Consider the following 12114-nt stretch of genomic DNA (forward strand, 5'->3'; position numbering starts at 1 on the left):
CACCACCCCAGGTGCAGCCAGCAGGGGAGGGACCGCAGGAGGTTGGCTCCAGGGCATGTCTGGCCCATCTTGCCCAGTCCCACCCTGCCTGCCACCTTCTAATTAATTTCCTTTCAATGTGCACGGATCCATGCACCAGGCCTTTAGTCATTAATAATATTGCTAGAGACATTCTTATAGGCACTATTTGCTGTGACATGCTCAGTGAACTCTGTAAAACAGTATTTTATTTATTCTTCTAGCATACATCTATGATAGGAAGAAGAATAATTAGAATTAATTATAGGAATTATAGTTAAACCATGCCCTTTCTACAGGAAAGAGGTTAGAACATACTCTGAATGTATACAACTATTGTCCCTGGGAGATGTTATATGTTTAGCACAGTGAGTTATTAAGAAATTATTCTGAAAAATCAGTATAAGTAGAACTAGTAAGACATCGAAGAAATGTGAGAGGTCTGTAAAGTACAGTGCCTGTGGTTAGTATCTGTATTTGTTTGCAGAACCCTTTCCCAGAGAGCAGGAAACATGTCTTATGATTCATGTGAACCCTTCCCAGCATCCAGAACAGGAATGATGATATAATAATGATGACAATAAGAGGAGCTAACATTTATTCAGAGCCCACTCTGCCAGGCACTGGTGTAAGCACTTTGTGTGTTATATCCCATTTAATCTTCAAAATTGCCACATGAGGTAGACATTATTATTACATCTATTTTACAGATTAGGACACCGAGGCACTATATAGTTAAGTAACTTGTGAATGGTTGCATAGCTAATAAGTGGCAGAGCTGGGATTTCAACAAAAAATAAAGATGATGTGGAAGGGACAGGGGTAATATCCTCCCACCTACCAGGCTGACCTAAATTAATTGTATTCCATAGTCAGGTATTGGGTATGTATTAGATGCTCGAGGCAATGTTCTAGGATTGAATGGACACGCAGCCCTTGTCCTCATGGAGTCTTTCTTTTTGCATTTCTAAAAATGTCAATTACAGCTCATGGAGTTTCGTGCCTTTCTACATGGCTATTTCATAACAGAGTTCACTGTAACATCTGACACCAGAATATATTTTCAGTTTAATTCAGAGAACTTCCTAGGGATAGACATCTTTACCAGGTCCTGTGGAGGATCCTAAGGAAGAAGTGACCAGGAGGCAACCTCCAGGTTATCCAACCCTTTACTTGGTTCTGCTTTATTATTGTGCTGCTGGAATTCTACCATAAATAGAAGCCACTGTCTTCTAATCTTATCAGTTATTCAAGTCACAGATTGAAGATGGTTAGTGGGCCGTGTGTGTGAAAATTGACCAGGATTGGACATATACACAAAGTGGGAATTAGAGGTTCCATTAGTTAAACATGCCCCGAGGTTTAGAAAACCTATGTGCCATCTATGCTTCCAGAGAGGGTTCTGGATGTATGGTTTGTTTGCTGAAGTACAAAAGCCAACGTTTCGTTACCATAGGTGCTCAGCAACTAAGATGTTGGGGCTTATTCCCAGGTTAGAGTGTTGTAATTAGACGAGGCCAATTGAAAATAAGAGACAGTCTGTCAAAAATTCTTTTGTGTGGGTTTAATATATAGTTTTCTTCATTGGCACACTTCCAGTAATTAATATTTTCAACTCACTTTTTTCTACTTCCTTTTATTCACTCTATGGAGTTATGAGGGAAATTAATTAATATAGAGAAATGTAAAAATGGTGACCAGTAAACAAACTTTCTCTATAAATTACATGAAAGCATTTTATTGATAATTATGTAGACTATGACAGATTAAAAATGGGATTTTGGTGATCCATTTTTAAGTAGGGTTTTTATAATTTCAAGAAATCCTTCCCTCAATTAATATCACTTGAATCTTTTTCAAAATATTAATAATAGATAGGTTTTATAAGATATTTATGTAATCATGCATATATGTATATGTACAAATCTGTGCATATATGAGGATACACATACATAAAATTATCTTTAGCAAGGTATAATTTCCAGATTACATTATAAATGACATCTAAAAGAGTCAGAGTAAATAAAAAATTAAAAATATAAAAATGTATCTTCACCAAATATGGAAATTCAAATAACACATAGTGTTATCTTGCTTTAATATCTATTTTATGTTGAGAACGACAATAAAATAAGTACTGGTAAAAAATGATCATGCTTTGGAGACATGCTTTAATAACTGCTTTAGTATTAAATATGAGAGTTATAAAGTGTTTTATAGTAAGTGGCTTAAATTTTATATACCTAGTTGCACACATGAAAATATATACTTAATTATAGCTATTTTTTATTAAGGAAGATAATATAGAAACATTCATGCTTTAAAATGTTTCAACTTTAAAAGTTGATGTTCTTAAATAAGCAGTTATTGCTAGAAGATGGCTAGAGGGCTTTATTTTTTTAATCCTCACTCGAGGATATTTTTTTTTCCCCATTGATTTTCAGAGAGAGGGAAAGACAGAGAGAAACACCAATGTGAGAGAAACACATCAATTGGTTGCCTCCTGCACGAGCCCAGGCCCTGGTCAGGCCAGGGCCTGGGCAAGGTAGGAGCCTGCAATTTAGGTACATGCCCTTAGCCGGAATCGAACCTAGGACCCTCCATCCACTGAGCCAAATTGGCCAGGGCTAGAGGGCTTTATTTAGGTGTCTGCAAGGCAATAAGGAGATTGATTATTTTAAATTCCTATTGAAGAAACATTTTATTAATTTTCAGGGCATAATTAGAGAGTTATAGAGACACATAGTGCTTTTATTTTATAAACGAAGTAAAGGAGGTATTAAAACATGGATAAGTCACAGAGCCAAGACCTGTTGTTCCATCAGATTTAGCTATTAGAATACTGTAGTTGCGATGTTGCATTTTTTCAAAACAATGGCAAAAAACATTAAGTTATTGAACTCTGTGATAAACAATGTAGTTAGCAGGAAGTTAGAATGTAATAACATTTATCAATATGAAGTAACTAACAGATGGCATGTTAAGCATTACCTTTGAGTAAGAATATAGAAAGATATTTTTATGAATAGTTGCATTACACATAGGTAACCATTCTGTACATAATTAATAAATAAAATGAAATTATCAGCTTGATGGTTTGACTAAGGATGCTACAACAGTTCAAATATCATCTTGCTTTGTTAGGGATTAACAGGACCTGATGGATCTCCTGGCTCTGTGGGACCAAGAGGACAAAAAGTAAGTTAGCCATCTGGTATTACTTGTTGGTATTAATTAAATGCTGAAGTATAATTTTATTGTAATGACTGCAAATCAACTCACAGATAAGTTGTGAAGCAGCTGAAATACACGGTTCAACTAAAATTGTGTTTTAGCCGAATTAAATTAAATTAAATTAAAAACACCCAGGTGGAGTGTTTTAATGATTTTAATATTTATGCAGTTTGCATATTTACATATTTATGCTACAAAAAGCTAAGTACAATGAAGCTATTCTTATTTTTAGGGAGAACCTGGTGTGCCGGGATCCCGTGGATTTCCCGTAAGTGCATGTAAAGCAATACAATTGCAAATCTATCTGTAGGTAAAATTTTGCCATTGTGGAAATTTTAAATGCAGTTTTCTACATAATATACATTACAAAAAATGTGATGACTTACCTGGCATGGTAAGTATTCTGAATATAAGTGGAAACACCTTAGAGAAATGTGAATGTGCAGTAAAATACATACGTTTGTTTGCAGGTGGTATTTCCCAATGGAAAACTACCCCTCTGCCCTCATTGATAGAAAACATTTCTTGCTTAACATCAGCAAATCGAAGTATTCAGTGTTTAGCCCAGGCATCACACTACTTTCTTCATAGCTGGTTTTTATCTCTTACTAGAGGCCCAATGCACGAAATTTTTGCAAGAGTAGGCCTTCCTTCCCCTGGCTGCCGGCACTGGCTTCCTCCCGGCTGCTGGCACCCGGGACCCAGGCTTCCCTCGCAGGGGGCAGCCTGCTGGCCAGTGGCCTGGGTCTCCCTCTGCAGGGAAATCATGGGGCAATGGCTGGGCCCCCGACCAATTACATTGCACCGGCCTTGGCTGGCCTGGCACCAGTGGGTGTCATAGTGTGGTCCCGAATGGTCATCTGGATGGTCGTCCAGATGGTCATCCGGATGGTCATCTGGATGGTTGTTCTGCTGTTCGGCTGTTTGGTCGATTTGCATATTATGCTTTTATTATATAGGGTGAAATACCAGCCATCAGATATTCTCACCTGCCTGATTCCCTGTCTATCTTTTCCTACATTGCACAATCTGGCAGATTTGCATTATTTCTATTTATAAGAGGAATAAGTTCTCAGGCTGCTTTTCCTTTATATTTTGCTCTTCATTCCTCTTTTGTTTTTGTCATTAATTTATATTTTTCCTCCTTGTTTTTTATTTGCACTGTTTTCTTTGCCATATTTCAGCAAGTGTCAGCTCTTCCAGTAAAACCTATTTTCAGAAGTGAATAGCTCACTGGTCTTCCTCCCATATTTTTCAACTAAGAGTGCAACATCTTTTAGTGATGCCTTTAAAAAATGTAGTGAAATTTATCAATCACCTAGGTCTCCAATAATGAAATAACTTATTGGTTACTTTGGTATTTTAAAGCATAACACATTCCCCAAAATTGATCCACATATTAAAATGTTCAAGTAGGAGCAAGTTTTCAAAGAATGCCTTGAAAAAGTTCCACTTATCATTAAACATACTGCTCGTGTGAAATTATTTTTTATTTTGGCTGCCTAAATAATTAGAAATAATAGTATCACTATCAGAGGGTATATATTGATACCATTGGATGCTTCATATATGGATTTTTTAGAAAAGAAAGTCTAGGATGAAAAGCTAACATGAATATGGTATCAGACAGAGATAGCTGTGAATAAAAGCAATTCAAGCCCGTGTAGGCGAGAAAAGAGTTATGAGGAACCCCAAGAGAGGAAAGGTGAACCTGGAAAGCAAAGAGAGAAAATAAGGGATTTTAGGCAGCTGATGTGCAGTTTATTAATAAATTCAATGAGCATATAGTTAGGGTTTATTATATACTAAGCCTTGTGCTAGGAATTGAGGCTTGGAGGATGAACATGATGTGGCTTCAACCCCTAATTTTACACAGTTTGGTGTTGCTAAAGAGATATAAAGTGTAAAGGAGAGGGGGATGGAATGCTAGTTTTAAAATCAAATGCAGCCTATTAAATTAGGATCCCATCATAGGTCATTTCAGGAGTGGCACCATTTTACTTTTAATATCTACTGGATTTGGTGTCTGGGAATAGAGTCCTGCCTGTCAAAGAGTGTGTGTTTGGACCCTTTTTCCTCCCTTGCCTCCCTGTGCTGAATATTTGCCTGGGGGAACATCCAAACGTTGCATTATAAATTACAAAACATTACACTGTGTTGCTTTTAATGTAGGTTTCGTATAAAACACAACAAATGAAAAGCTCTTTAAACTGTCAGGTTGTGATGTGTCTCTTTGTGAGTGATGGTAAGTTCTCTTGAGGGCAAGCATGGGTGACTTCTTTACTCTGATTTTCTTTAAAAAATTTGGAAAGAAACATTACTGGTTAGCTTAGACATCAGAGGAGCTGGCACAAGCTTCCACTTCCTTTAGAAGCAGAGCCATGTTTGTTTTTCTTTATCCAGTGCTTTCTTTAGAATGAACATCATATATTTATTTAGTGATAGAGTTTATAATTTATTTTTGAACTGGGTTAGGCCTGTGTCTGTCTTTATACTAAATATAAATCACACATCATCGTAATTTTTATTTTAATCTTTTAGGGCCGTGGTATTCCTGGGCCCCCTGTGAGTATCATCTTTTGGTTTATTTTTACATAGTCTATAAAAATGACCTATTTCTCAGATCTCAACCTTACTCTCCAACTAACATTCTACCTACTGGTGTTCATAGTGGCCCAACCACATGATCTTAGGTGGCTACTATGACAGCACCTCTATTATGCTAAACAAAATATTTTATTAACTTGAGAAATTTCTGTTCTACTTTAAGTAATTGAAATTTGGTCAGATGGCTTACTGTTTCACTGGAAACCAAAGCTAGCACAGACACATAATTCGAAGTCAGTTGTTTATCATACTGGATATCAATTGTGCTGGATTGTTAAAATATGCACCAATGACCATGTCCTTTTAATTTGTTGTCTTCAGGGTCCTCCTGGGGGAGCAGGTCTCCCTGGAGAGCTTGGCCGTGTTGGACCAATTGTGAGTACTACAACATCTTTTGATAGACATTTGCTGATTTAAAAGATGATGTTACTAGGGAAGGCAAATTACCCAAACTGTATATTATTCCCTGGCACATCCAAAAAAATGACAGATGAATTTCATTCAGTTCATAATATTGATGGGGACCAAAGATAATAATGCTACCTTGTTTTTGTACAGTGATTTAAAATTTTCCCCAAAGTTTTCAGCTAAAATTTTCTTCCCAACTTTCAGAATAAGTGATCAAGTCAGGAAGTTGTCACCTCTATTTTACAGACTCAGCCAGGATTGGGGCCCAATGTTTTTTCATGAAATGATTAGTGAATAGGCTACAATCATTACCACGGGTATTTATGTTAGGGCCGTTACAGTCTAATCAAATTAACAGAACAGCTTTAGGCAATAAAGGGCTGAACTTCATAGAAGAAATTACTGGTCATAAGTGTTTGATGTTAATATTCAATACATATTTTAAACATGAAATACTGATGTTACGTAAACTCCTTGAGAGTAGGAAATCACTCTCAAAGTGTGATTATATACCTTTCTTGTTTACTGCTTGACAAATTTACTTACTGAACAACTGAATGAATATGAAATGATTATACTAGTAAAGTTAAATTAAATCTAAGATGCTTTTGACTTCTTATAGTAGAAGATTATGAAGGAAAACAGATGCCAGGAGTAAACTCTGGATATTAAGACTAATTGGAATCCATTTTCCCTGAGTGGCTTGTTTGAATTTAGCCACATTTGATCTTCTGTCTCAATTGCAAGAGAGTGCAGTGACAGAGCAAGTGATGGCTGTGGGTGACCAGCACCAGGGAGAGTCTGGCTCTGCAGAGATTAACCTTCCATTTCACGCTTCAGGCTGGGTGCAGGCCTTCTTTTGCTGCCATTAGATGGATGGCACTAGCAGTATTGTCTGTTCAATTCCTCTGCAAATCAGCTAGAAAAATACGTAGTGTTTCCAGTTTGTTTCCAGAATAGAGAAAGTGATCATTCTATAGAGAAATTGTCTTTGCTTTTCCCCCAAGTCTTCCTCTGCCCTGTTTTATTATGTTGGTGAGATTGGAACCCCTTTGTTCTTCTGGTTTTGTGGAGCTGATTAGATTATGGGCAACCCATTGATTTTGGTGACAGGTCTATGCATGGCTGAGCTCTGTAGGGGTTTCTAGTAATATCATTCTCTCATGCCTCACCAGTTTTCTGCACTGTGTTTTGACATGTATGTAACCACTGTGTCACAATTTTCAAATAACTTAGGGTGACCCTGGGAAAAGAGGACCACCTGGCCCCCCTGGACCCCCAGGACCCAGTGTAAGTTATCTGCAGCTTAAATTTCTCTGTGACTGAAATTCGGGATTAAAGAAACCTAAGAACCAAAAATGGAAGTACCTGTTAATTAGTCATTGTCCTAAAATTCCAAAATAGCTACCAACTTTTTGCACCCATTCAGAACACCGTTCTTTTTAGGCAAGAAAAGTAGAGGAATCACAATAATTTTAAACTTGGTTTTTACAGGGAATGGCTTACTCATTATATTTGAAGTCCTTTGATGTTTGTGATTCTCAAATGTTCAGAATTTGGACATATGAAAGAACATTTTCAAATAAACTAGTTTTTGCAAAGGATTTACACAGTAAGCAATTAAAAAATGGAAGCTCAAGTAGGAGATAATCCATATTTTAAGTTTATGATTCCAAGTTCCCCATATTCCCTATTCCTCTCATTTCATCTTCTTTCAATCCCCTGAAAGAAATAATCTATGCAATTTAGGGTTCTCCAAAAGATATACACCCATGAGGCAAGTTTTTAGAATAGTATATGCTCTTTGTTCCTTATATTTTTATTGAACAACTATATTTTGTCTAGTGAACTTTCTATTATTAGTAGGTTTAAGTATATTTAAGTATATTCTTAACTCTAACATTTTGTTACTTTAGGGAACAATTGGCTTTCATGATGGAGATCCGTTGGTAAGATGTTTTCCTCTGAACAAAATAGTTTTAAATCAAAGACCATGCAATCTTCAGATGAATTCTCTTTAAACTTATCTCAATGGAACATGTTGTATTTCTGTGCTTTACCCCGATGACAGAGCAAGCTGTAGCATTAGTGGACTGGTAGCTTGTATACACTCAGACTGTAACTGTTCTTCATTATAGAAATATCTTTGTTTTCCTATAAGCTTTTTACTTTATGTCTAAGGCATTTCCCCCCCACCAGATCACCCCCATTTTAAAAGATAGAAGTCAAAGACTTGTGTTACTTATATACTAATTTGCAAATGATGTTGGTAAACTACACTAAATGCAATTTTGGCACATTTGATGAGGGGATGTGACCCTCAGGTTAGAGCTAGTCCAGTGAAAGGGGGAGGGGAAAAGGATCGAGTCATGGTATTATGGGTTATCTGAAAACATTTTTTAAAATAAATTAAATCTTAAATAAGCTTGGCAAAATATTAGCATTTATTAAATCTGGATGGTGGATACATGGGGGACAGGGTTTGCTACATTCTCTGTACTTTTCTGATTAAATATGAAATAATAAAAAAGGAACAGGTTATTCCAAGTTATTTAATGAATTGCACTGGGGTTCTGTGGCTAGAATTCCTAAAAAATACCATTTTGCCACAAAGTGGAAACTCTAGTTTATGCATTGTCTGTCTCTGTCTCTCCGGCAGTGTCCCAATGCCTGCCCACCAGGTCGCTCAGGATACCCAGGCATTCCCGGCATGAGGGTGAGAGAATAATTTCAGTGTTTTATTTTCAAGAGTGTTATCCATAGAAAAAATAGAACCTTTCCTTTAAGCACTGGCCTTTCTGGTGCACAGACCCCACTTGATGGGTCAGGCAAGGCTGTGTTTGCTCATTCTGTGTCCTTATTCCTCCTAGAAATTCCTGCTGGTGCCCCTACAGGTCTTCCTACGGAGACACAGATGTGTGATTATTCAGTGCTTTTGTTGTTCAGGGAAGAAATACTAATATTGTATTTCTTTGACTGAGACACTTTAGACACCAAATTAAAATTTAGAAGTTTGCCTTCTATGGATGGTGAGGGGAATTGTGCACATCATGTAGTTGAAACTATTTTAGTTTGAAAAAAGAAAAAAAAAAGAAAAACAGAAAAATAGGCAAGAAAAGGGACATTCCAAAAGCATTTTTCTCTCACTCTGCCATTATAATTCAAATTTTCCATTAAAAAATAAAAAGACAAAACCAAATACTACGGTCATTTGGTTTTCTATCTCTGGTCTATGAGTCTGAAGTGATTTTGAAAAATGTCAGACCAATGGAGTTCTGCTATGATCTGAAATGCCCCCAGGCACTGGTTTTCCAGTTATGGTTTTCTCTAAGTTTACTTTTGGTGGATTCCCACAGCTGCCTGGATCGGTGTCTTATTACTTACAAAGGCCTGCACTCTCGGAACAAGAAAGGCTCTGAGAGTGAAAGCTCTGATACACTTACTGTTGGAATGTTCATTTCATACTTGCCTCATGTAACTGCCCAAAGTACATGCATGCGTAGAACAGCTGTCCTAACAAGAAAAGATGGGGATCTTTCCTCATGCTATGCAGCCCCCACTGACTGCTTTTTAGAGATTTCCTTTTGCATTTAAAATTGTGTATTAGAAGAGGCGGAGAGTTGTGCATCTAGGGAAGTCCACACTTTTTTTTAATAGAAAAAAAAAAGAAAAACAGAAAAATAGGCAAGAAAAGGGACATTCCAAAAGCATTTTTCTCTCACTCTGCCATTATAATTCAAATTTTCCATTAAAAAATAAAAAGACAAAACCAAATACTACGGTCATTTGGTTTTCTATCTCTGGTCTATGAGTCTGAAGTGATTTTGAAAAATGTCAGACCAATGGAGTTCTGCTATGATCTGAAATGCCCCCAGGCACTGGTTTTCCAGTTATGGTTTTCTCTAAGTTTACTTTTGGTGGATTCCCACAGCTGCCTGGATCGGTGTCTTATTACTTACAAAGGCCTGCACTCTCGGAACAAGAAAGGCTCTGAGAGTGAAAGCTCTGATACACTTACTGTTGGAATGTTCATTTCATACTTGCCTCATGTAACTGCCCAAAGTACATGCATGCGTAGAACAGCTGTCCTAACAAGAAAAGATGGGGATCTTTCCTCATGCTATGCAGCCCCCACTGACTGCTTTTTAGAGATTTCCTTTTGCATTTAAAATTGTGTATTAGAAGAGGCGGAGAGTTGTGCATCTAGGGAAGTCCACACTTTTTTTTAATATATATTTTTTTTAATTTCAGAGAGAGGAAGGGGGGAGAGAGGGGGGGAGGGAGAGAGAGAGAGAGAGAGAGAGAGAGAGAGAGAGAGAGAGGAAATATCAATGATGAGAGAGAATCTTTGATCGGCTGCCTACTCCACAACCTCACTTGGGATCGAGCCTGAAACTTGGGCCTGTGCCCTGACTAGGAATCGAACTGTGACCTCCTAGTTCATAGGTCGATGCTTCACCACTGAGCTACACTGGATGGAAGTCCACTTCTTATACCAGCCCTTCTTCACCTCCAGGAAGGAGATGGGTATGGAAGAGGCAGAAGGGTTTTCAGAGTAGCCTCCAGAGAGCATAGGACCCCAGTTGAGTCGGATCAGAGCTGTCACATTGGAAAGTAACTTACTGGGAAAGACAATACTCGTAACCCAACTGTGAAAGTTTGGGATGGAGGGATCTAGGGGTCTATAGTCATTGAACCATGTTGCTGAACCAGGTTATGGAACTTTTGTTACTCTAGAACAGTGTTTTTCTATTAACTAAGACTGATACTTACCATATGTAGCAGCCATGTAATACATGTGGAATTACTGAGGTCATTTAAGATAGTTACACAACCTTTTTCTTAGCAGCACATTGACACAGAATTGGGGAAGCAAGATCACTTAATGAGCCTTCTGACCACTTTCTGTGCCAATCCCAGTACAAGTATTCTCTTTATTTATTTGTTTGTTTATTTATTTTTGCATTTGTTAGGGACATAAAGGGGCTAAAGGAGAAATTGGTGAACCTGGAAGACAAGGCCACAAGGTAAGGAAAATGAGTATTTAGTGGGTAAATTGTAATTTGGAGATAGAGACCATTTTATTATAAGGAATTATAAGGAATGATAAAGTGTGATATTTTACCTCTTCTTTTCAAGTGATAATTGACAAGTTCTCAGTAGATGTATCAATAGTCTGCCTAAGCATAATATTCTAATGTTGTTCAATTATAAAACACAAAGAAAGCCAGATACTTTTCATTCTTTCCTGTATTGCTATCTCTTGGTTTTTCTTTTCAAATCAATCACACTCAGCTTTTTTTCTTGATGTTTTTAATAGTCAAATGTTATTCAGCTAGTTTTGCACTCCACTACACAAAATTTTATGACAGGTGTTGTTGAGACTATCAAACAGAGAAGTTGGTTTGATACTTCTCATCTTAAGTTCTGCAATAATTTATCTATTTTTTACCTTATTTTTTATTTCATATATATATATTATTGATTTCAGAGAGGATGGGAGAGAGATAGAGATAGAAACAACAATAATGAGAGTCATTGATTGGCTGCCTCCCGCACGCCCCCTACTGGGGGGAATCTAGCCTGAAATCCGGGACCCTTTAGTTTGCAGGCTGACTCTCTATCCACTGAGCAAACCGGCTAGGGCTATTTTTTACCTTATTTTACTATAATTCAGATTTTAACTCATCTGAAAGTTAGCAATAGCAGTTATGTTATTATCTGGATAAAAACATGGAATCCACAGCACAACTTGCATTGGGGCTGGCATGCTCTGCCTAAAAAATTAGGCTAAAATTTAAAGCAAAGGGGCTTATTTGCCCGTTTATTATCCACTAGTGTAAATCT

General features: G+C 37.2%; 1 protein-coding gene across 2 annotated transcripts in view; it reads left to right on the top strand.

Annotated features, from left to right (window-relative positions):
* COL9A1 (collagen, type IX, alpha 1) overlaps positions 1–12114 on the top strand; it is a 95308-nt gene that overhangs the window by 28160 nt on the left and 55034 nt on the right. For both annotated transcript variants that reach the window (XM_005875865.2, XM_014547408.1), the window contains 8 exons: positions 3163–3216; positions 3485–3520; positions 5794–5817; positions 6181–6234; positions 7504–7557; positions 8184–8216; positions 8927–8983; positions 11241–11294. In XM_005875865.2, coding sequence (XP_005875927.1) covers positions 3163–3216; positions 3485–3520; positions 5794–5817; positions 6181–6234; positions 7504–7557; positions 8184–8216; positions 8927–8983; positions 11241–11294 — 366 coding nt within the window. The remainder of the gene's footprint in view (positions 1–3162; positions 3217–3484; positions 3521–5793; positions 5818–6180; positions 6235–7503; positions 7558–8183; positions 8217–8926; positions 8984–11240; positions 11295–12114) is intronic.

Source organism: Myotis brandtii, unplaced genomic scaffold (genome assembly GCF_000412655.1).
Source record: "Myotis brandtii unplaced genomic scaffold, ASM41265v1 scaffold471, whole genome shotgun sequence".
In the NCBI taxonomy this organism is placed as follows: domain Eukaryota; kingdom Metazoa; phylum Chordata; class Mammalia; order Chiroptera; family Vespertilionidae; genus Myotis; species Myotis brandtii.